Source organism: Hemitrygon akajei, chromosome 12 (genome assembly GCF_048418815.1).
Source record: "Hemitrygon akajei chromosome 12, sHemAka1.3, whole genome shotgun sequence".
NCBI classification, from domain to species: domain Eukaryota; kingdom Metazoa; phylum Chordata; class Chondrichthyes; order Myliobatiformes; family Dasyatidae; genus Hemitrygon; species Hemitrygon akajei.
Window position 1 is genome coordinate 99,710,284 of NC_133135.1, and position 23,891 is coordinate 99,734,174.

At 43.5% G+C, this 23,891-nt stretch overlaps 1 protein-coding gene across 2 annotated transcripts in view; it reads right to left on the reverse strand.

Moving 5' to 3' along the window:
- LOC140737325 (latent-transforming growth factor beta-binding protein 1-like) overlaps nucleotides 1-23,891 on the reverse strand; it is a 234,097-nt gene that overhangs the window by 31,508 nt on the left and 178,698 nt on the right. For both annotated transcript variants that reach the window (XM_073063756.1, XM_073063757.1), the window contains 3 exons: nucleotides 19,514-19,639; nucleotides 14,918-15,061; nucleotides 3,770-3,934 (listed from right to left, as the gene is read on the reverse strand). In XM_073063756.1, coding sequence (XP_072919857.1) covers nucleotides 3,770-3,934; nucleotides 14,918-15,061; nucleotides 19,514-19,639 — 435 coding nt within the window. The remainder of the gene's footprint in view (nucleotides 1-3,769; nucleotides 3,935-14,917; nucleotides 15,062-19,513; nucleotides 19,640-23,891) is intronic.

A 23,891-nucleotide genomic window follows, 5' to 3' on the forward strand; every position in this document is an offset into this window, starting at 1 on the left:
CCCCTACTTTCCTTAAAAGCTTGGGATGATTGACTGTCTTCAAAAGCTTGAGTCCTCCTGCTGAAGGTAATCTCATGGTGGTTGTTGAGGAGAGGACTCTAGACATACATTCAGCAGCCACCTTCTTGTGTACACCTGCTCATTAATGCGAATAACTAGTTTGGCAGGAGGATGGGAACCAGGTCACCAGATCAGAAACTGGATGGACAGATAGGATGGTAGATGGCAGGGTCAGTAAAAAGAGACAGGAGCAAAGTTATTGATACAATGGTAAGGAGAGTTTGTACTATGTGTATGTTAATGCTGGCAGTATTATGGTGATGAACTTAGAGCATGGATCAGTACATGGGACTACAATGTTGTGCCCAATACAGACTTAGTTGAGAGACGGTTTCGATGTTTTAGGAAAGATAGAGAGGGAGATTAAGGGTGGGGAGCTGCACTATTAATTGGGGCAATATCACAGCTGCACTCAGAGGGGACTTAATGGAGTCCTCTGAGTCTATATGGGTAGAACTCAGGAATAGGAAGGGTGAAATCACTCTGATGGGAATGTACTACAGAACTCCCAGTTGCCACCGGGACATTCAGGAACAGATATGCAAGCAGGTTAAGGAAAGGTGTAAAAACAATAGGGTTCTTGAATAAACTTCTCGGACTTCCAGCCGGCTGCAGGTATTGATTATAATCAGTATTTTGATGACAAACTCTGCCAGCTTTATCAGGGATGATGCCTGGGCATGTCTCCCTACCTTTTTCACTCTGCTTGGTGATGGAAGCCATTGAAATAAAACTAGGGATAAAGAATTTTAACAAAGACAACGGTCTCACTGTAAGTAAGAACTGGAATTCAATTGTAAACAAGGTGGGTGAGCGGAAACCTGATTGGATGAGGTCGAACCAGTCAGGAGGGACAGACAACAGGGTTATAAATACCACTGGACTAGACATCCCATATGAAAATGGCAGAGTTTGTCATCGAAACATAGGTTATAATCGATACCTGTACCTGGCTGGAAGCCCAAGAAGAGTTTATTCATCATATATGCCGGGAAAGCACTAGATCCTTTTTCAATAGGGTGGTTGTCATGGGGGTCTTCAACTTCCCTTTGATAAATTGGGACCTTCGGAGTGCAAGAGGTTTAGGTGGGCCAGGATTTGTTGGAGGTGCATCCCGGAGGGTTTCTTCAATCAATATGAAGATAGAGGAGGGGCTATCCTGCATCTGGTGTTGAGTAATGAGCCTGGGATAATCCTGGGAACTATAGATGAATGAGCCTTACATCAGTGGTAAGGAGGGTACTGGAGAGAATTTTTAGGAGTAGGGTTTATGAGCATTTGGAGAATAATGGCCTAATTAGGAAGAGCCAGCAAGGCTTTGTGAGAGTCAAGTTGTGTCTTACCAACTCGATTGAGCTTTTTTTTTTGATGAGGTGATGAGGGTGATTGATGAAGGTAGGACAGTGGATGTTGTGTACATGGATTTTAGTAAGGCCTTTGACAAGGTTCCTAATGGAAGGCTCATCTAGAAGATTAGGATGCAAGGAATCCATGGTGAATTGGCTGTTTGGATTCAGAGCTGGCCTGCTTATAGAATACAGAGGACAGAGGGGGAACGGACCTATTCAAACTGGAGGTCTGAAATCAGTAGTGTTCTGCAGGGATCTGTACTAGGACCTTTGTTGTTTGTGATGTATATAAATGACCTGGATGAGGGTGTAGATGGGTGGATTAGTACATTTGCAGATGATACAAAGACTGGTGGTGTTGTGGACGGCATCGAAGACTGGCACAGAATACAACAGGATACAGATCACTTGCAGATATGGGTGGAGATATGGCAGAAGGAGTTTAACTTGGTCAGATATGAAGTGTTGCACCTTGATGGGTCAAATGTGAAGAGATGGCAATAAGTAGAGGGATCTTGGGGTCCTGTGTACATACATCTACTGATGACTCTGGACACATCTTCAGTGATGTTCCTGGAATCATCGGGTCTTTCAACATCATACACCCTCCTCCCAAGTGACCCAGCCGGGGCTGATCAGACCCCAACTTGTGTCCAGATGGCTAGCTACTTCTGACTCCATGGCTCCCCTCTTTTGAGCCACAGCCACCTTGAGGCCCTCTCTGCCACATCGGTGGTACTGCGGATGGCTCTCCTCTTCCTCTCTCCCTCGATGCCCAAATTGCTGAAGGCTCTGGCTAAGGAATGGGCTGTGAATCCCCTACAACCAACTTCCACTGGGAGACATCCAGCCTGCTGGCAGTTGCTGACCAGTCCTGTGTACTTGGAGAGCTTCCTTTCAAAGGCTTCTTCCAAGCGATCTTCCCATGGGACTGTCAACTCCAGCATCACCACTTGCTTGGTAGACTCAGACACAAGGACAATGTCCATATACACTATGTCCACTGCTCTACCTTCATCAATGTGTTTTGTTACATCCTCAAAGAATTCTATCAGGCTCATAAGGCACGACTTGCCCTTGACAAAGCCATGTTGGCTATCCCTAATCAGATTATGTCTCTTACTGCAATTCAGTTTTTGTTCTCTATTATTATGTATTGCATTGTATGACTACAAATTTCACAACGTATGTCGGTGATATTAAACCTGATTCAGATTCTGATTCAGTTCTATCATATCATGTTCCACTCCTAATTTCTAAAGTGATCTGCAGCCAATGCTTTCTGCTACTTCTAAAACTCTTCCTTTGATTTAATATTACTTTTAATTTCTCCTGTCAGCTATGGGTGCTCGTGCTTGAAAACTATTTAGTATTTGCTAAAACAGAAAATAATCTGTGGACGTTAAAAATGTCTCGGCTCGAAATGTTGACTGTTTACTCTTTTCCATAGATGCTGCCTGGCCTGCTGAGTTCCTCCAGCATTTTGTGTGTGTGTTGCTTACTATTTGCTAACACACCTGTGTATGCACTACTGATAACTGTCCAGAGCATTTTGTTATGTCCCAAATGTACCGACTTCTTTCTGCAAGTCTCTTTATTATAATCATGCACTGCTACTAAACAAATTGTTTTAATGATCCATTTTCCTTCCTGAGAGTCTCCTCTTCCTCTTCCTAATAAAATAGCCAAGGGAGCTGTGGTCACTTCTGACATTGTGACACATATTAGTGGAACAACCTTCCCCAGACCGGGTGATGGACAGATTTTCAAACCCCTTCCCATACAACTTACTGCATCTCACCTCCTCCACCCTTCCTCCACCCGCTCTCCTCAGAACTCCAAATGCAGGACACACACGGAAAAAGCTGGAGGAACTCAGCAGGTCAGGCTGTATCTAGGGATATGAACAGACAGTCAACGCTTTGGGCCAAGACCCTTAGCTGGGACTGAGGGGGGTGGGGGAGATACTAGAATAAAAAGAATGGGGGGGAGGAGAAGAAGGCAAGCTAGAAGGTGATTGATGAAGCCAGGTGGGTGGGAAAAGTCAAGAGCTGGAGAAGGAGGAATCTGATAGGAGAGCGGACAATAGGAGAAAAGGAAGTAGGAGGGTACCTAGGGGAAGGTGATAGACAGGTGAGAAGAGGTAAAAGGTCAGAGTGAGGTGGGAAAATTTGTTTTCCAGAAGGAGAAATCAATATTCATCCCATCAGGTTGGAGGCTACACAGACAGAATACAAGGTATTGCTCCTCCGTGCTGAGGCTGGCTTCATCTTGGCACAAGAGGCGGCCATGGACTGTCGTGTCCAAATGCATGAACTGGTTTATGCTGGAGACCTGCACTGAGTGTAACAGGCTCTTACCGGAGTCATACACAGGACACTGGTAGATTCTGCAGTCTTTGCCCCATCCCTCCCCGACGGTACAGCAGCACTCCTGCCGAGTCACATTGCCTGCCAGGATATTCTGGCACAGCTGCACATCATTCAGGTTGTAGTAGCATTCATTCTTCTCCCTTGCAGGCGTCGCTGAAAGAAAGAAGATTGGTAAGCAATGGTGGCTCAGCCATCATCTTCATGGATCACAGACACTGGACATCTGCTTATTGACAGAAATCACAAGACAGAAATAGGTTTGTCAGCAGTGACCAGTACAGGTTGCCCTGCACTCTCTACACAATCAATTGCATTAACTTGTCCCATTAACCATCTTATGTTTTAGAGGGGGTGGCCAAGTTTGCAGAAGATATGAATATAAGTGGAGGGCAAGTAATTTTGAGGACAGAAGAACTTGGGCAGATTGGGGGAATGGAATACAGTTTTAGGAAGAGTATGGTCATGCACTTTGGTAGCAGAAATAAAAGTGTAAACTATTTACTAAATGGAGGAAAAAAATTAAAAAACTGAGGTGCAAAGGGACTTGGGAGTTCTTGTGCAGGATTCCTTAAAGGCTAATTTGCAGGTTGAGTTGGTGGTGAGGAAGGCAATTGTGATGTTTGCATTCATTTCAAGAGAACTAGAATATAAAAGCAAAGATGTAAAGTTGAGACGTTATAAAGTACTGGCGAGTAGTGTGAGCAGTTTTGGGAAAGAACGTGCTTAAACCAGAGAAGCTTCAAACGAGGTTCATGAAAATGATTCCACGATTGGATGGCTTGTCTTATGAAAAGCGTTTGGTGGCCCTGGGCCTGTATTCACTAGAATTCAGAAGAATGAGGGGTGACCTCATTGAAACCTGTTATATGGTGAAAGGTCCTGGTAGAGTGGATGTGGAGAGGATGATTCTTGTGGTGGAAGAGTCTCAGACCAGATGACACAGCTCAGAATAGAGGGGCATCCTTTAGATCTGAGATGAGGAGGAATTTCTTTAGCCAGAGGGTGGTGAATCTGTGGAATTCTTTGCCACAGGCAGCTGTGGAGGCCAAGTCATTATGTAGATTTAAGGCAAAGGTTGATAGATCCTTGATTGGTCAGCACATGAAGGGATATGGGGAGAAGGCAGGAGATTGGGGCTGAAAGGAAAATTGGATCAGTCATGATGAAATGGCAGAGCAGACAATGGGCCAATTGGCCTAATTCTGCTACTATATCTTACGGCCTAAAACTTTGTTTTTCTTCAATTTACACATAGATAGAAAGATGAACAAGATTTGCCATGATCTCGCCCATTCTCCTGATCTGCCTAAGTCCTTTTGTAGCCTCTCTGCTTCCTCAAAACTACCTGCCCCTGCATACATATCTTCATGTAACAATTCCATCATCCCAATCATTGACTTATAATGTAAAAAGAATCTGTCACAACACAGGCCCCAGTGGAACACCACTAGTCACCAGCAACCAACCAGAAAAGGTTCCCTTTATTACCACTCTTTGCCTGCTGCCAGTCAGCCACTGCTTTATCCGTGCTAGAATTTTGCATATAATTCCATTTGCTCTTAGCTTGTTAAGCAGCCTTGTGTGATATCTTGTCAAAGGCCTTCTGAAAATCCAAGTACACAACATCAATCTTTTGTCTATCCTGCTTGTTATTTCTTCAGATTTCCAATAGGTATGTCAGGCAGATTTTCCCTTGAGGAAAGCATGCTGACTACAGCCTATTTTATAATGCATCCTAAGACCTCATCCTTAACAATCAACTCCAGCATCTTCCTAACCACTGAGGTCAGAATAACTGGCCTATAGTTTCCTCTCTTCTGCCTCTCTCCCTTCTTGAAGAGTTGAGTGACATTTGCAATTTTCCAGTCTTCCAGAACCATTCCAGAATCTAGTGATTCTTGAAAGATCACTTCTAACATCTCCTCAATTTCTTCAGCCACCTCTTTCAGAATCCTGGGGTTTTCCACCGTTTGGTTCAGGTGATTTATCTACCATCACACCTTTCAGTTTCCTAAGAATTTTCTCTCTCAGAATTCACATCACCAGGTTCAGGAACGGTTACTACCCCTCAACAAAAGGGGATAATGACACTCATTATGATTTCATGCTTGTTATTTATTGCTACTTATTTATATCTGTATTTGCAGTTTGTTTACAGTTTACAGTTTATAGTTCACAGCTATTGTTCCAGAGATTTGCAAAGTATGCCTATAGAAAAAGAATCTCAAGATTATAAGGCAAGCAGGAAGGATTTTAGGAATGGAATTAGGAGAGCCAGAAGGGGCCACGAGAAGGCCTTGGCGGGCAGGATTAAAGAAAGCCCCAAGGCATTCTACAAGTATATGAAGAGCAAGAGGATAAGACATGAGAGAATAGGACCAATCAAGTGTGACAGTGGAAAAGTGTGTATGGAACCGGGGGAAATAGCAGAGGTACTTAATGAATACTGTGCTTCAGTATTCACTATGGAAAAGGAACTTGGTGATTGTAGGGATGACTTGCAGCAGACTGAAAAGTTGGACCATGTAGATATTAAGAAACAGATGCACTGGAGCTTTTGGAAAGCATCAAGTTGGATAAGTCACCAGGACCGGATGGGATGTACCACAGGCTACTGTGGGAGGCGAGGGAGGAGATTGCTGAGCCTCTAGCGATGATCTTTGCATCATTAATGAGGATGGGAAAGGTTCTGGAGGAATGGAGGGTTGTGGGTGTTGTTCTCTTATTCAAGAAAGTGAGTAGGGACAGCCCAGGAAATTATAGACCAGTCAGTCTTACCTCAGTGGTTGGTAAGTTGATGGAGAAGATCCTGAGAGGCAGGATTCTGAACATTTGGAGAGGCATAATATGATTAGGAATAGTCAGCATGGCTCTGTCAAAGGCAGGTCGTGCCTTATGAACCTGATTGAATTTTTTGAGGATGTGACTAAACACATTGATGAAGGTAGAACCATAGATGTAGTGTATATGGATTTCAGCAAGGCATTTGATAAGGTACCCCATGCAAGGCTTATTGAGAAAGTAAGGAGGCATGGGATCCAAGGGGACATTGCTTTGTTGATCCTGAACTGGCTTGCCCACAGAAGGCAAAGAGTGGTTATAGATAGGTCATATTCTGCATGGAGGTCGGTCACCAGTGGAGTGCCTCAGGGATCTGTTCTGGGACCCTTGCTCTTTGTGATTTTTATAAATGACCTGGATGAGGAAATGGAGGGATGGGTTAGTAAATTTGCTGATGTCACAAAGGTTGGGGATGTTGTTGATAGTGTTGAGGGCTGTCAGAGGTTACAGCGGGACATTGACAGAATGCAAAACTGGGCTGAGAAGTGGCAGATGGAGTTCAACCCAGATAAGTGTGAGGTGATTCATTTTGGTAGGTGAAATATGATGGCAGAATATAGTATTAATGATAAGACTCTTGGCAGTGTGGAGGATCAGAGGGATCTTGGGGTCCGAGTCCATAAGATACTCAAATTTGCTACGCAGGTTGACTCTGTGGTTAAGAAAGCATATGGTGCACTGGCCTTCATCAATTGTGGGATTGAGTTTAAGAGCTGAGAGGTAATGTTGCAGATATATAGGACCCTGGTCAGACCCCACTTGGAGTATTGTGCACAATTTTGGTCACCTCACTACAGGAAGGATGTGGAAGCCATAGAAAGGGTGCAGAAGAAATATACAAGGATGTTGCCTGGATTGGGGAGCATGCCTTATGAGAACAGGTTGAGTGAACTCGGCCTTCTCTCCTTGGAGCGACGGAGGATGAGAGGTGACCTGATAGAGTTGTATAAGATAATGAGAGGCATTGATCATGTGGATAGTCGGAGGCTTTTTCCTAGGGATGAAATGGCTAGCACGAGAGGGCATAGTTTTAAGGTGTTTTAAGGTGGATGTCAGGGGTAAGTTTTTAATGCAGAGAGTGGTGAGTGTGTGGAATAGGCTGCCGGTGGCGGTGGTGGAGGCAGAAACGATAGGGTCTTTTAAGAGTCTCCTGGACAGGTATATGGAGCTTAGAAAAATAGAGGGCTATGGGTAAGCCTGGGTAATTCTAGGGTAAGGACATGTTCGGCACAGCTTTGTAGGCTGAAGGGCCTATATTGTGCTGTAGGTTTTTCTATGTTTCTATGATTGTATGTGGTGACATGTATGTACTCTGATACTAAATTTTACTTTGAATTTTACGTACCTGTTGTTGAGGGGGATGGCCACAAGGATACTCTGCCCTGGCTCCTTAACCGCTTTCCCTTTCTGACACTCATCCAGTCTATTGTGTCCTGCACCTTGAGTGTAACTACCTCTCTACGTGTCCTGTCTATCACTCCTTCAGCCTCCTGAATGATCTGGAGTTCATTCAGTTCCAGCTCCAGCTCCTTAACATGGATCGTTAGAAGCTGCAGCTGGATGCATTTCTCACAGCTATAGGTGTCAATGACACTTGAGGTGTCCCTGGCTTCCCACATTCTGCAAGAAGAGATTGCAATACCCTGCTGGCATCTCTGCTGTCCTAACAAAGCAGATACAAAGAAGGGAAGGAAGAAAAACCATAACCCAGAGCTTTTCATTTTTTTTTGCTTTCTCTGACTGAAGCCACTCACCACTCTGACTCTGTTTACTCAGACTATGGCCACTGCAGTTGACCCTGCCTTCCTTTAATTTGCTCTTGGTAATCAATCCCAAACAGCGATTGGCTGCTAGTCAAAGCAAATTTTTTACTGCTGCAACTTGCTGCTGCTTTTCTACATGGGCCTCAGTTCACATCTGTTCTCGGGATGAGGATTTCCATTCCAGAACATCTGAGGTGTACTCCTCCTCTGGTTTCATCTATCAGCTCCCAGCTTGCATTGCTTCCACACAACGGCCCCCCTCCCCCCACCTTCCTATTCTTGTTTCGTCCTCCTTCCTTTCCAGTACTGATGAAGGGTGTCGGACTGAACCATCCCCTCCATAGATGCAGTCTGACTCGCTGAATTCTGTAAGGCTATAAGCTACAGAAGCCAAATGAGACTATTTATCCCAGTGAGTCTGCTCTGTCACTTCATCATGGCTGATCCACCTTTCCTCTCAGCTCCACTTTCCCGCCTTCTCCCCTTCCCTTCATGCCCTGACCAATCAAGAACCTATCAACCTCTGCCTTAAATATACAAAAAGACTTGGCCTCCACAGCTGCCTCTGGCAAAGAATTCCACAGATTCACCATTCTCTGGCTGAAGAAGTTCCTCCTCATCTCTGTTCTAAAAGGACATCCCTCTATTCTGAAGCTGTGCCCTCTGGTCTTAGATTCTCCCACCATAGGAAACATCCTCTCCACACCCACTCTATCAAGGCCTTTCACCATTCAATAGGTTTCAATGAGGTAACCACTTGTTCTTCTGAATTCCAGTAAATATGGACCCAGAGCCATCCAGTGCACTTCATATGATAAACCATTCAATCCTGGAATCACTTTTGTGAATTCCCCATCATTTTATCTGTGTTGCTCTTATAAATCACCCATGATGAAATGGCAGAGCAGATTTGATTAGCCTAATGGCCTGATTTTGTTTCTATTTTATGGTCTAGAATCCATGTAGCAACATTCACAGCTCTACCTCTATCAATCACTTTTGTTGCCTCTTTAAAAAACTCATTTTGGTAAGACAATAGAACAACGTTGAATATTAGAACAACATTAGCTATTACCCAGACCTCTCTTGTGGCTAGAGAGGACACAAATATATTGTTAAGGCCATAGCAATTACATCTCCAGGCTTTTTCAAAATTCTGGGATATATCCCATCAGGGTCTGAGGACCTATCCATCATAATGTTCTTTAAGAGAAGCAACACTACTTCCTTCTTTATCTCAAAATATCCTCACAAATTAGCACTTTCTACACTGACCTTCAAATCTCCCACATCCTTTTCCTTAGTATATACTGATGCAAAGTACTCATTTATGATCCTCAGCCTTCACACCCTGAGTGATTCTACCCGCTCCCTATTTATCTTATTTTTACTGTATAGAATGCTTTGGGATTCTATTTACTCCCATCGTCCAATTACTTTTCATGGCCCTTCCTTACTCTTTTTAATATACGCTTGAGTATTTTTTCTAGTTTATTTATAATCCTCAAAGGCCCCATTTGATTTTAGCTTCCAAACTTTACCAGGTACAAAAGGCAACAGCAGGCCGATACAGTGACTAAGAGCTTTGACCACTGCCCAATCCGGACATCGGAAGTTTTGAGAGGAAGGGAGTTCAATCAGATCCACTGCCTGAGTACAAAAGGCAACAGTGGGTTGGTACAGTGAGTAAGAGCTTTGACCACCAGCTAATTGGCATTGTGAGTGATTACCAAGTGCAAATTAAAGGAAGGCAGGGGCAAGCACACTGGCCATAGTCTGAGCGGACAGAGTCAAAGTGGTGATCTTGAGGCTTCAACTCTTCAAGGCTTCACACAGAGAAGGCAAGCAAAGAAAAAGAAGACAGTGGATATATATACACATCCTGAAGAGGAAGAAGTATTCTAAAGGCAAGATGACTGATGCACCATCAATAACTCTCGCAGACAGGAAGTGAACAATAGGCTTTTATTAGCAGCAAAAAGGGAGCACGACATCTCGGAGACTGAGGGAGGAGCAGTGCCCCAATCGCCTTTATACAGGGGTCTGTGGGAGGAGTCACAGGAGCAGTCAGCAGAGGGGCGTGTCCAGACAGGTATACATAGTTTACCACAATGACACACAGTGGTTAATAGAGAACTCAAAGCCAACATAAAAGCCAAAGAGAGGGCATATAATAGAGCAAAGATTAGTGGGAAGTTAGAGGATTGGGAAGCTTTTAAAATCCAACAGAAGGTAACTAAAAAGTCATTAAGAAGGTAAAGATGATATACGAAAGTAAGTTAGCCAATAATATTAAAGAAGATTTCTTCAGATACATAAAATATAGAAGAGATGAGAGTGGATATCGGAGCACTGGAAAATGACAGTGGAGAGGTAGTAATGGCGGACAAAACAAATAAGTATTTTGAGTCAGTCTTCACTGTGGAAGACACAAGCAGTATGGTGGAAGTTCCAGGAGTCAGGAGTCACCAAGTTACCATTACTAGAAAGAAGGTTCTTGGGAAACTGAAAGTTTATCAGAACAAGATGGTGTATATCCCAGGGTTCTAAACGAGGTGGCTGAAAAGATCGTGGTGTCATTAGTAATGATCTTTCAAGAATCACTAGAATGGTTCTGGAAGACTGGAAAATTGCAAATGTCACTCCATTCTTCAAGAAGGGAGAGAGACAGAAGAGAGGAAATTGTAGGCCAGTTAGTCTGACTTCAGTGATTGGAAAGAAGCTGGAGTTGATTATTAAAGATGAGGTCTCAGGGTACTTGGAGGCATATGCTAAAATAGGCCATGGTTTCCTCATGGGAAAATCTTGTCTGACAGATCTGTTGAAATTCTTTGAAGAAATAACAAACAGGATAGCACAGAAGAATCAGTTGATGTTGTGTACTTGGATTTTCAGAAGGCCTTTGACAAGGTGCCACACATGAGGCTGCTTAACAAGCTACTTGTTAAGCTACATAGTATTACAGGATGGATAAAGCAGTGGCTGACTGGCAGGAGTAAAGAGTGGGAATAAAGGGAGCCTTTTCTGGTTGGCTGCCAGTAACTAACGGTGTTCCACAGAGGTCACAGGGACCAATTATTTTTACATTATATGTCAATGATTTGGATGATGGTATTGATAGTTTTGTTGCAAAGTTTGCAGACGATATAGAGATAGGTGGAGGAGCAGGAAGTTTTGAGAAAGTAGAGAGGTTACAGAAGGACTTAGACAGATTAGGAGAATAGGCAAAGAAATGGCACATGGAATACAGTGTCAGGAAATGTATAATCACTTTGGTAGAAGAAATGAAAGGGTTGACTATTTTCTAAATGGAGAGAAAATTAAAAAATCTCAGGTGCAAAGGGAATTTGAGTGAGACCTTATGCAGATTGAGACTATGATGAGGAAGGCAAATGCACTGTTAGCATTCCTTTCAAGAGGACTAGAATATAAAAGCAAAGATGTAAATTTGAGACTTTACAAAGCACTGTGAGGCCTCACTTGGAGTATTATGAGCAGTTTTGGGTATCTTATCTTAGAACCGATGTGCTCAAACAGGAGAGAGTTCAAAGGTGGTTCACGAAGATGATTCCAGGATTGATCAGCTTGTTATCTGAAGAGTGTTTGATGGCTCTGGGTCTGTGTTCATTAGAATTCAAAAGAATGAGGGGTGACCTCATTGAAACCTATTGAATGGTGAAAGGCCTTGATAGAGTGGATGTGGAGAGGATGTTTCCTATGGTGGGAGAGCCTAAGAACTGAGGACATAGTCTCAGAATAGAGGGTCGTCCTTTTAGAATGGAGATGAGGAGGAATTTCTTTAGCCAGAGAATGGTGAATCTGTAACTCTTTGCCATAAGCATCTGTGGAGGCCAAATCTTTATGTATATTTAAGGCAGAGATTAATAGATTCTTGATTGGTTAGGGCATGAAGGGGAGGGGAGAAGGCAGAAGAGTGGGGCTGAGAGGAAAATTTGATCAGCCATGATGAAATGGCAGAACAGACACGATGGGTGAAATGGCCTAATTAGAAACATAGAAACCTACAGCACAATACAGGCTTATAATGCTGTGCCGAACATGCACTTACCTTAGAAATTATCTAGGGTTACCCACAGCCCTCTATTTTTCTAAGCTCCATGTACCTATCCAGGAGTCTCTTAAAAGACCCTATCGTATCCACCTCCACCACTGCTGCCAGCAGCCCATTCAACACACTCACCACACACTGTGTAAAAAAAATTTACCCCAACATTTCCTCTTTACCTACTTCCAAGCACCTTAAAACTGTGTCCTCTAAACTAATTCTGCTCCTATATCTTATAGTCTCAGGGTCTTGTATGTTTCCTTTTGGCAAAATTCATCAGATTTCTCAACATCCAAGTTTACCTGGCCTTGTCCTTCCTTCCGACCTGTCCTGTACTCTATGCAGTTGGTTTTCAAACACCCTCCACTTGTGAATTTGACTAAAAACAGCTGTCCTGATCAACTCTCCCCTAGTTTCTGCCTAATATTTTGGAATTTACATGCTCCAGTTAGTCCAAGATCCTTATCTAGAGTTCTCTTAACATTTAAAGAGTTGTGGCCACCAGAATGTACAGCAAGAACAGGCCCTTCAGCCCACAATAGTGTGCTGAATCAGCTAAAAAGTAAATAACAAATAATCCCTCATACCATATCCCTCCATTTTCCTCATATTCTTGTGCCTATCCAAACGTCTCTTAAAAACCTCAAATGTATTTGCCTCTACCACCACACCAGGCAGCACATTCCAGGCATCCACCACACTCTGAGTAAAAAACTTACCCCTCACATCCCCCTTGAACCTACCCCCTCTCATTTTCAGTGGGGAAAAATACTCCCTGTCTTCTCTATCTGAGCCTCTCATAATCTTGCAAACCTCAGCCAGATCTCTCCTCAGCCTCTGCCGTTCCAAAGTAAACAACCCAAGGTTGTCTAGCTTCTCATGATAGCACATGCTTTTAAACCAGGCAACATCTTCTGCACGCCTTAACATCCTTCCTATACCAGAACTGTATGCAATATTCCAGATGTGGCCAAACCAATGTTATATAAAGTGGCAACAATGTTGCCTATTCACTGTTCGTTAACTGTTCTTCTGCTGACAGTTATGTCACCTGTCCAGGCACAAACAAGGGAAACAAGTGACAGGACAGACGGCGTGGGAGCTGCCTAACTCGGCTGTAGCGAGGACTAGGCCTCGAGCCATGGGCTTGCCTGCTGCTGCAGTCCAGGTGAGGAGACGCCTGAGGCAGTGTAGCATGACGTCCGTGCTTGGTTGGGGGCCAGCCTGTCCTGTTGGTGCTGCCTTCAGGTGTTCTATGACAGGCAGATTTGCTGGGAACTGTACCATCAATTTCTGGGACAGGTCGTTCAGCGTCTTTGACAATATATATATTTTTTATGAGTACATCTTTTTAGCTTGCTTTTTAAACGTGCAGTGTATGTTTTGCACGTCGAGCCCAGAGGAACGCTGTTTCACTCAGCTGCATTCATGTATGGCTGAATACTAATTAAACTTGATTTGATTTGACATTTCCCAGCAATCAGGTCCGGCAGGGCCTCTCTTCTCATTAGGCTATCTACATTCTGATTTTTCTTATTTAAGAAACACTCCTGACAAAATTCTGTCCCATCTAAATCTTTTGCACTAAGGAGGTCCCGACCTGCACAGGGGAAGTTGGAGTTATGCACTACAACAGGGTGCATACAGGGTCCTTTTTTATGCCATGGACCAACACCATTAAGTAAGGGTTTGGAAAGCCCTGCACTACAACAACCTTGTTATTTTTAATCTTTCCGTAATCTCTCTGATATTTCCTGCATTTGTTCAGTGCTTTGATATTACAGCAGAACTTTTTAATTTTCCCAGTGCTCTGTTGGAAGCCCATGCAATATAGGAGCAGAATTAGGGCTTTTGACCCATTGAGTATGCTCCACCATTTCAGTGGCTTATCTATTTCTGTCTCACATCCAGTCTCCTGCCTTCTCTCCAGATCCTTTCATGCCCTGACTAATTAAGAATCCATCAACCTCCGCCTTAAATGTACCCAATAACTTGGCCTGCACAGCTCCCTATGGCAATGAGTTCCACAGATTCACTACAAATTCTTCCTCAGATTTCTAAAGGGATACTCCTCTATTCTGAAGCTGTGTTAGACTCCTCCACTAGGGAAAGCATCGTCTGCACATGCACTCTATTGAGGCCTTTCAACATTCAACAGGTTTTAATGAGGTCACCCCTCATTCTTCTGAATTCCACTGAGTACAGGCCCAGAGCCATCAAGCGCTGCTCATATGATAAGCCTTTCAATCCTGGAATAATTTGAATTAATTATATCGTCGGGAAATGCCTCAGTGCATGGAATGCTGCCTGGAATCCACTAACTAATGGCCGCTTTACTGTAACAATGTTGTCTGTCGTTGAATAAATCTGACAGCACCTATCACCAAAATGTGGCCATGAACTGGAGTAGAGTCTTGCAGGGGCTAATACTGTCCAGGCTTTTAGAAGGTAGAGAGTGGAATGTACCGTGCTCAGCTCGACGATTGCATCGTCCTGTTACGGGGTCAAATTCTTCCTTCTCATCCAGGCAGATGCACAAGAATGAACCAGGGACATTCTCGCAAGACGCTGCACCACAAACACCTTGCATGATCTGACACTCATTCACATCTGCAAAGAGAGAAAATGTGTTGATTGAAGTCAGAGCAGTAAACATGGCTGCCACAATGAGCTCACTTCCATGACCGATTCATGAAGAACTGACTCCAACTCAACTCCAGATTCAAAGTATATTCATTATCAAAGTATGTATGCAGTATGCAACCCTGAGATTTGTCTTCCCACAGGCAGCCATTAAATAACCATGGAACCCGTTCAAAGAAAAACATGAACCACCTCCATGCACAAAATAAATCAGATCTCACAAACAACAACAAAAAAGTGGAAAAAAAGAACATGAAACACAAAATCAGAAGAGTCCAGGTAATCCACAATCCTCAGGGTAGGGGAATGATTATTGTGGAAAGTAGAAGCATCGTGAGCGGGAGGTAGCATTGCCTGGCTGGCTCAGAAGAAACAGACATAAATGGGCAATTTTTGGCTGGCAAGAAGCAGTGAGTGGTATGCCATGGGCCTCAACTCTTTGCAATTAAGTGACTTGGAGGAGGGCACCAAAGCTGTGTTGCTAATTTCCCAAATACACAATGAAGGAGAGTAAGTTGAGAAGAAATATGAAGTGTCAAAAAGATGTAGAAAAGTTAACCAAATGGCCAAAGATCTGCAGATGACATGAAGGTTGTTGGTACTGTAGATAGTGTAGAAGGTTGCCAAGGGTTACAATGGGACATTGATGAGATGCAGAGCTGTACAGAGAAGTGGCAGATAGAATTCAATCTGGAAAAGTAGCTAGTGATACACTTTGTGGGAGTTCAAACTTGAAGAGAGAGAACAAGGTTAATGGCACGATTCTTAGCAGTGTGGAGGAAAAGGGGGAACTTGGGGTCCATGTCCACTGATCCCTCAAGGTTGCCACACAAGTTGATAGGGAGGTTAAGAGGCATTCGGTGTATTGTCCTTCATTAGTCAGGAGTTTGAGTTCAGCAGCTCTGAGGTAATGTTGCAGCTCTATAAAACTCTGGTTCGACTACACTTGGAGTATTGTGTTCCGTTCTGGTCACCTCATTACAGGAAGGATACGGAAGCTTTAGAGAGGCTGCAGAGGAGATCTACCAGGATGCTGCCTGGATTAGTGAGCTTGCGTTATGAGGACTGGTTGAACAAGTTAGGGCTTTTCTCTTCAGAGCAAAGGAGGATGAGAGATGACTTGAGAAGTCAATAAGATGATAAAAAACACAGTCCTGGCCCAAAACTTATTGGATAAGTGAGAGATGCAGAGAGAACTGGAGGTCTTTGTACATGGTTCACTAAAGGTTAATGGGCATGTAAAACACATAATTTGAAAAACTACCAGAATGTTATGGTTCATCACAATGAGAATTGATTACAAAAGTCACGAATTTCCTTCTGTTATAAAGGTCACTGGAGTACTGTGTCCAGTATTGGTCTCTTTTAGTGGAAGGACATTTACGATGCAGGAAATGGTGCAAAAAAAAGCCTAAACGTGCAGGATTGAGGATAAGCAAAGGGGTGAAAGGTGAGATTGGATACAGAGCTGGGATTATAATCCAGGTTCCCTGAGTCTGAGTAGCCTTCTCCTGCTCCTATTTCTGTTGTTTTTCTTTGTTAAATCCTTGACCTAACCCATGCATGCATACTATCAGCAAGAGGCAACAGTCAGTGACTTAGGCACAGCAATGTGATGACCACTCTTGATGTAACCCATAGGCTTCAATGGAACATACCGTTGGAACCTTCTGATTTCTTAAAATACTTTCTATAAGATGTATTAATGTAAGGCTGAACTTGTAGTTTAATCATTTGTACTTCCTAACAAATTCACGCATTTTTCATCCCCACTGGATGGTAGATAGCGATATAGCAGCTAAATTAACAGTTTATCACCTTTCTCATTTTTCACTGGCAAAGTGTTAGCACATGTGATGTAATTGTGCAACCATTGATTGGTTTATTCTTATCTAAGGAATTTTGATTATCTGGATTATAAAAGGTGATAGACTTTTTAGAGGCTCCATCTTTTATTCCTTAATCTTTTTTTTCTATGCATTCATTGCAGCTCTTAGCACTGTTTCTCAGCTCTTTATTTAGCTTGCTTAGTATTTGTATGTTTATTTTGTAGTTTAAAATAAACAACTGTAAGAATTAAGACTGCTCGTCATTCCTGACTCCCAGAGAACCCCGAGGATCAGAAAACAAACACAGATCAAACAGTATGTATACTATCAGCAAGAGACAACAGCTAGTGGCAGTTTGGTTCCTTCATCATCGTAACTGACAATCAACGCAAGTTTGTTAGAGGGAAACCATACCAAGAGATTGGTGGATGCTACTGCATGCCTTAGCAAAGCCAAACCCCCAGCGATTCAGAGGTTGTCTGGAAATGGAAGCAAGGAAGTGAGCAATGGTTGCCAGGCAGGAGCCCCTGGAGTTGGGGATTGGAATCTCTGCTCCTTTTGATACACATTAATAGCGTGGACTTGGGTAGAGGCATCATTTCCTAGAGATCTGTAGTGTGAAAGAAGGAGCACAGCAGGGAGAGACTTCAGAGGGGCAGAGGAGGGAAGGTGCGAGTTTAAAGATGGAATTTAACAGTGATCCACTGCTGATACATTTTGTGGGAGGTATAGTTAAAGATACTGTACATTAACCAGATGATACAGGACATAGAAGAGACTGCAGATGCTGGGATCTGAAACAACTAATACAATTTTGTGAGGTAAAGGAACAAAGGGGCATGAAAGGAAGGAAATTTAAACCTTTGAGAATCACTGAGGATATAATCTAAGACACAACATATCAATGCAGCTACAAAGAAGGTATTGCAGTGGCCATATTTCATTAGGAGTTTAAGAAGATTTGGGATGTCACCAAAGTCAAAACAAATTTCTACAGATGTACCCTGGAGAGTATTATAGCTGCCTGCATCACCATCTGGTATGGGGGGAGGGGGGAGCTACTGCACAGGACTGAAATAAGCTGCAGAGAGTTGTAAACAGTCAGCTCCATCATGGGCACCAGCCTCCGCCTCAAAAAGGCGACATCCATTACATCCAAAAAGGACCCGCATTCCCCAGGACATGCCCTTGTTTCATTGCTACCATCAGGGAGGAGGCACAGAAGCCTGAAGGCACATACTCAATGATTCAGGAACAGCTTCTTCCCCTCTGCCATCCAATTTCTGAATGGACATTGAACCCACGAACACTACCTCACTTGTTTATTTCTGTTTTTGTACTACTTATTTAATTTAACTATTTTATATATATATATATACACACACACACTTACTGTAATTGAAGTTTTTCTTTCTCTATTATCATGTATTGCATTGTATTGCTGCCGCAAAGATAACACATTTCATGACGTGTTGGTGATTCTGAATTTGGCTGTACAGAAGCTGACAGGATCATGGGCTTTGATGTTTTGGCAAAGAGTGACAAAGCAAGGAAATAAAGCGAAATCTTTATAAACCACTGGGTCGTGTTCGTGATGAAGAATCTCTTCACTCTCTGGAGCCCAGACGTTTGGAAGATACTGCAGTCTGGAGATTTATGAGGGAGCAATCAGGAAGAAGCAGGGACTTTGAGAGATTTGCAAGAGATGCTATAAGTCATGAAGTGTGCAATGGATATACGACTTGGAAAGGTCAGGTACAGGCTGAAAAGTGGCTGTCAGGTCCAGGCTCAGACTGTATTGATGAGACAGAGCCCAGGCCTTACAGCAAGGATGAGTTAAATGCAGAGGCAGGTGGATTGAAAAGGCAGGGTGTCGGGACCAGAAGCAAGAGTGGGGCTGGTTTTACTCACTACTCTGTGACGTTTACTCTGCTCTCCACTGCACTGAGGATGAAGCTGTGAGTCTGATCAGCTGCCCTGGGCTCTGCGACACTGCTGGACTGAGGCTGTGGGCCTGTTTCGGCTGCTCTGGGCTTTGTGTCTGAGGACTCACTTTTGTTCTGAATGCTATTTGTTTACTTTTATTGTTTACACAATTTGTTTTACCCTCTCTGCGCATTGGGTGTTCGATGGTCTTCTTATTTTGTATGGGTTCTTTGTTTTGTGGCTGCCTAATCTAATGCATACATACTTTGATAATAAATGTACTTTGAACTTTGAAGCAAGGGGAGATAGAAACATGCCTTGTTCCATGATGCATGAAAGAAATCAGGTTGAAAAATATCAAAAGAAAATATCAAAGGACAAAGATATAGAGGGCTGTGGGAAAATGTAATGGCAAGACTACTTGGAGGGTTACAGAGTTCTTGCAAAGACAAGGACAGCTGAACAGCCTCATCGACGGCTGTTTCTATGTTTCAATGTGTGATGCCAATGGTTCCAGTTACTATGGAGATTCCCATTGCATCACAGCACCAGGACCAGGACCACGGGAGTCACCGGTGGTCTCCACCTGGCACTCGTGAGTGATCTGAACCAACGTCGTCGACCCCTGCCAGATACCCTCAGTCAATCCCACCATGGGTCTTACCCACACACTGTGAGCCATCTGATGCCCTCTGGTAACCCTGGTCACAGTGACACCGGAACGACGCTGCCACATTCTGACAGTAGGCGTTGGGTCCACAGATGGTGGCATTGCTGCACTCGTCTATATCTGTGGAGCAAGAAATCCGCCGTTACCACCGATCCTCCTTGTCACAGTGGACATTTCACCATCAGAGCTAAACCTTCACTCCTCGTCACATGTTCTCTATCATGCTGTCAGGTTGTCACTGTAACACTCACTGTCACTCCATCACACTTTCACCATGACTATCTCACACACCTAGCAATGGCAAACTCAGATGCCCCATCACACTCTCAGACAGACTCCCTATGATGGGCTGATTCCTTCCTTGGCCAGTTCACCAGCCACTGACTGCAACCAGTGACAAATGATTTCAATAAGTTCCTCAAACACGAGGATATCTGCAGATGCTGGAAATTCAAGCAACACACACAAAATGCTGGTGGAACACAGCAGGCCAGGTAGCATCTATAGGGAGAAGTACAGTCGACGTTTTGGGCCAAGACCCTTCGTCGGGACTAACTAAAAAAAGAGATAGTAAGAGATAAGTTCCTTTTGCTTTAGCCAAAGTTTGAAAGCGATTCTCAAAGCCTTGAATTATGCTGCATTGAGAATCCATAACGCAGGAGAAGGCATTCCAGTGAAAAGAAGACATAGTCTCCTTGTTAATGTCCTTGTGTTCCAACACTGTGCCCTTTTCAGTCTGTAAAAGTGCTCTTGGTTTAACAAACTGGGTAAGGACACAGATGGAGCCGAAGGTTGGGAACTGATTACCAGGCAGAGCTCTGTGACCGGGTTCAGAGAGATGAGGAACAACTCACCGATGCACCGCTGGGCGGGGCTCAGCTGGTATCCCACTCCACACTCGGTGATGCACTGGAAGGAGCCGGGGGTGTTCTTACAACGTTTGGAGCCACAGATCGTCGGGTATTCCACACACTCATCAAGGTCTGTTTCATAGAAATGGGTCACCCACCGAGAGTGGAATGTTGAAAGAACTCAGCAGTGTTTACAGAGGCACAAAGGTTTATGTCAATGTTTTGGGAAGGGTGGAGGGGGAGACCCTATACATGATGACCTAGTCTGGCTTGAATCTGCCACATATGTCTACAGGTTTCTGAAGGGACAATGAACCAAACCTCACTACCTTCTTGTTCCCTTTTGCTCTACTCTTTTAGTTTTCTTAAGAGTGGGCAATTTCAAATTCCTGGGCTCAACATATTGATACAGTTACAGAGGAGGCACATCAGTGGCTATATTTAATTTGGAGTTTGAGAAGATTTGGTATGTCACTTGTTATGTACCCCTAGGGTTCATATTTTCTGTGGACAATCACTTTAAAATGTCGGGAGAATGAGACTGACTTTTGGACACTGTTTGAGCTGTTACAAAGAGAGAGAGAGAGAGAGACAGAGACTGCTCGGACAATTGATGTTATGGTTTCTCTACAAGTTTGTTTACCTTTCCACAAGGACACTTGCCTGCTTGTAAAACTCTTACAGAGAGACGAGGGCGGAGCAGGTTGATGGACAGCTTGTGTCCAACATGTGGAGATAAATACCAGGTCCACTGATGCACAGACAGGCACATGGTTTTGGACACTGGACGAGCTTTGTTGTACCCACAGGAAGGTGGGGTTTTGGAGGATCAATTTGGGGAAATCAATCAGTGGCTCTCACAGTGTGAAAAGGTGCAGCCGGTGGGGAATTATTTGTGTGCCCACCCTCGCCTGGGTGATAATTCCATCACTGAAGAACGGTGGTACATGTTATGGTCACAGTTGGTGACTTCAACAGGATTTTGGAGGACAACAGGGGTTTCAGAAGACAACGGGAAGATCAATGGCATCAGCTCACCTCTCACCTCTCTCTCTCTCCAACATTACTGAACTAACTACCTTGAACTGAACTGAACTCTCTTAAACATTGGAAGACTATATCCATTCATCCCTAAGTTTGGAAGAGCCTAGTTTTGCTCCTATTTCCACGCTTATGTACGTATATATCATTGCTAACCTGTTTAATATATTTGCATTTATAGTACTGTATTGCGTAGTTACTAATAAACACTATTAGTTTATAGCGATACCAGACTCCAATGTGTTTTCCATTTCTGCTGGTTCTTTAACCCGTCATGGGGTACTTGACACACTAAACTCTTGCAAATTTCTACAGATGTACCATGGAGAGCATCCTGACTGGTAGCACTAGCGTCTGGTATGGAAACACACCACTGCACAGGTTTGGGAAAAAGCTGCAGAAAGTTGCAAATACAGCCATCTCCGTCATGGGCACTAGCCTCCCCAGCATCTAGAACATCTTCAAAAGGTGATGCCTCAAGAAGGCCAAATGCATCATTAAGGACCCTCATCACGCAGGACATGCCCTCTTCTCATCGTTACCATCAAGGAGCAGGTACAGAACCCACACTGAGTGAATCAGGAACAGTTTCTTCCGCTTGGCTATCAGATTTGTGAATGGACATGTAAGCATCCTTACTGTTTTCTTTCTTTTCTCTTTCACCAGTGGATTCTGGTTAATCGGGACACACTGGGACCAGTGCATTTTGGTCCAATTAAGTGCCGTACCCAGTTAGCTGAAGTTTCATGCAAACAGTTTAAAAAGGTATTAAAAAGTTAAACTACCATTTAACTGTGATGAATTATGTATTTAAATGAAATACAGAACAAATTAGAACACTACTAATTCTATGAAACTTGGTATTAGTTTCTGCCGCAGACACCTAGTGCAGACAATGGACTGCCTTCATATAATGTTTTAGATGATTGCATCTTCCAAATCTTCATTTTCATTGTAACATTCAAGATAATTGTTGATACCTTCAATTTCTTCACAGTCCTAACTTGTTGAAGTAGTGAAATCGTTTCATGTTCACTCTCGGCCGTTTCTGGTACCTCCAAGCCTGAATGCTTGAAACCGTGGTGAGCAAAACAGTTCATAACTGTCTTACTGCTTATTTGTCACCAACTATCAGTGACATTTCGAAGACAAACACACACAACAGAACACTATTTAAAACTATTCACTCTAAGCACGGTGAAGTGACTAATGGTCATACAAGTGCTCGTAGATGAGAGTAGAACAGAGAGACCTAGGAAGAATGGTGCATAGTTCCCGGAAGGTGGAATCTCATGTGGATAGGGTGGTGAAGAAAGCTTTTGGTATGCTGGCCTTTATAAATCAGAGCATTGAGTATAGGAGTTGGGATGTAATGTTAAAATTGTACAAGGCATTGGCGAGGCCAAATTTGGAGTATTATTTACAGTTCTGGTCATCGAATTACAGGAAAGATGTCAACAAAATAGAGAGAGTACAGAGGAGATTTACTAGAATGTTACCTGGGTTTCAGCACCTAAGTTACAGAGGAAGGTTGAACAAGTTAGGTCTTTAATCTTTGGAGCGTAGAAGGTTGAGGGGGGACTTGATAGAGGTATTTAAAATTATGAGGGGGTAGAACCATAGAAACATAGAATCCATGTTGTGCCGACCCATATAATCCTTAAGAAAAAAGTACTAAACCCACACTACCCCATAACCCTCCATTTTTCTTTCATCCATGTGCCTGTCCAAGAGGCTCTTAAATTCCCCTAATGATTTAGCCTCCACCACCATCCCTGGCAAGTCATTCCAGGCACTCACAACCCTCTGTGTAAAAAAACTTACCCCTGATGTCTCTCCTAAACTTCCCTCCCTTAATTTTGTACCTATGCCCTCTGGTGTTTGCTATTGGTCCCCTGGGAAACAGGTACTGACTATCCACCCTGTCTATGCCTCTCATAATCTTGTAGACCTCTATCAAGTCCCCTCTCATTCTTCTACGCTCCAAAGAGAAAAGTCCCAGCTCTGCTAACCTTGCTTCATATGATTTGTTCTCAAACCAGGGAACATCCTGGTAAATCTCCTCTGCACCCTCACCCTCTTCCACATCCTTCCTATAATGAGGTGACCAGAATTTAACACAGTACTCTAAATGCGGTCTCACCAGAGATTTGTAGAGTTGCAACATGACCTCTCTTGAACTCAATCCCCCTGTTAATGAAGCCTAGCATCCCATAGGCCTTCTTAACTACCCTATCAACCTGCGCAGTGACCTTGAGGGCTGTATGGATTTGAACCCCAAGGTCCCTTTGTTCATCCACACTCTTAGGTAACTGACCATTAATCCTGTACTCAGTCTTCTGGTTTGTCCTTCCAAAATGCATCACCTCACACTTGTCTGGATTGAACTCCATCTGCCATTTTTCTGCCCAGCTCTGCAGCCTGTCTATGTCCGCTTGTAACCTTCGACCACCTACAGCTCCATCCACAACTCCTCCAAT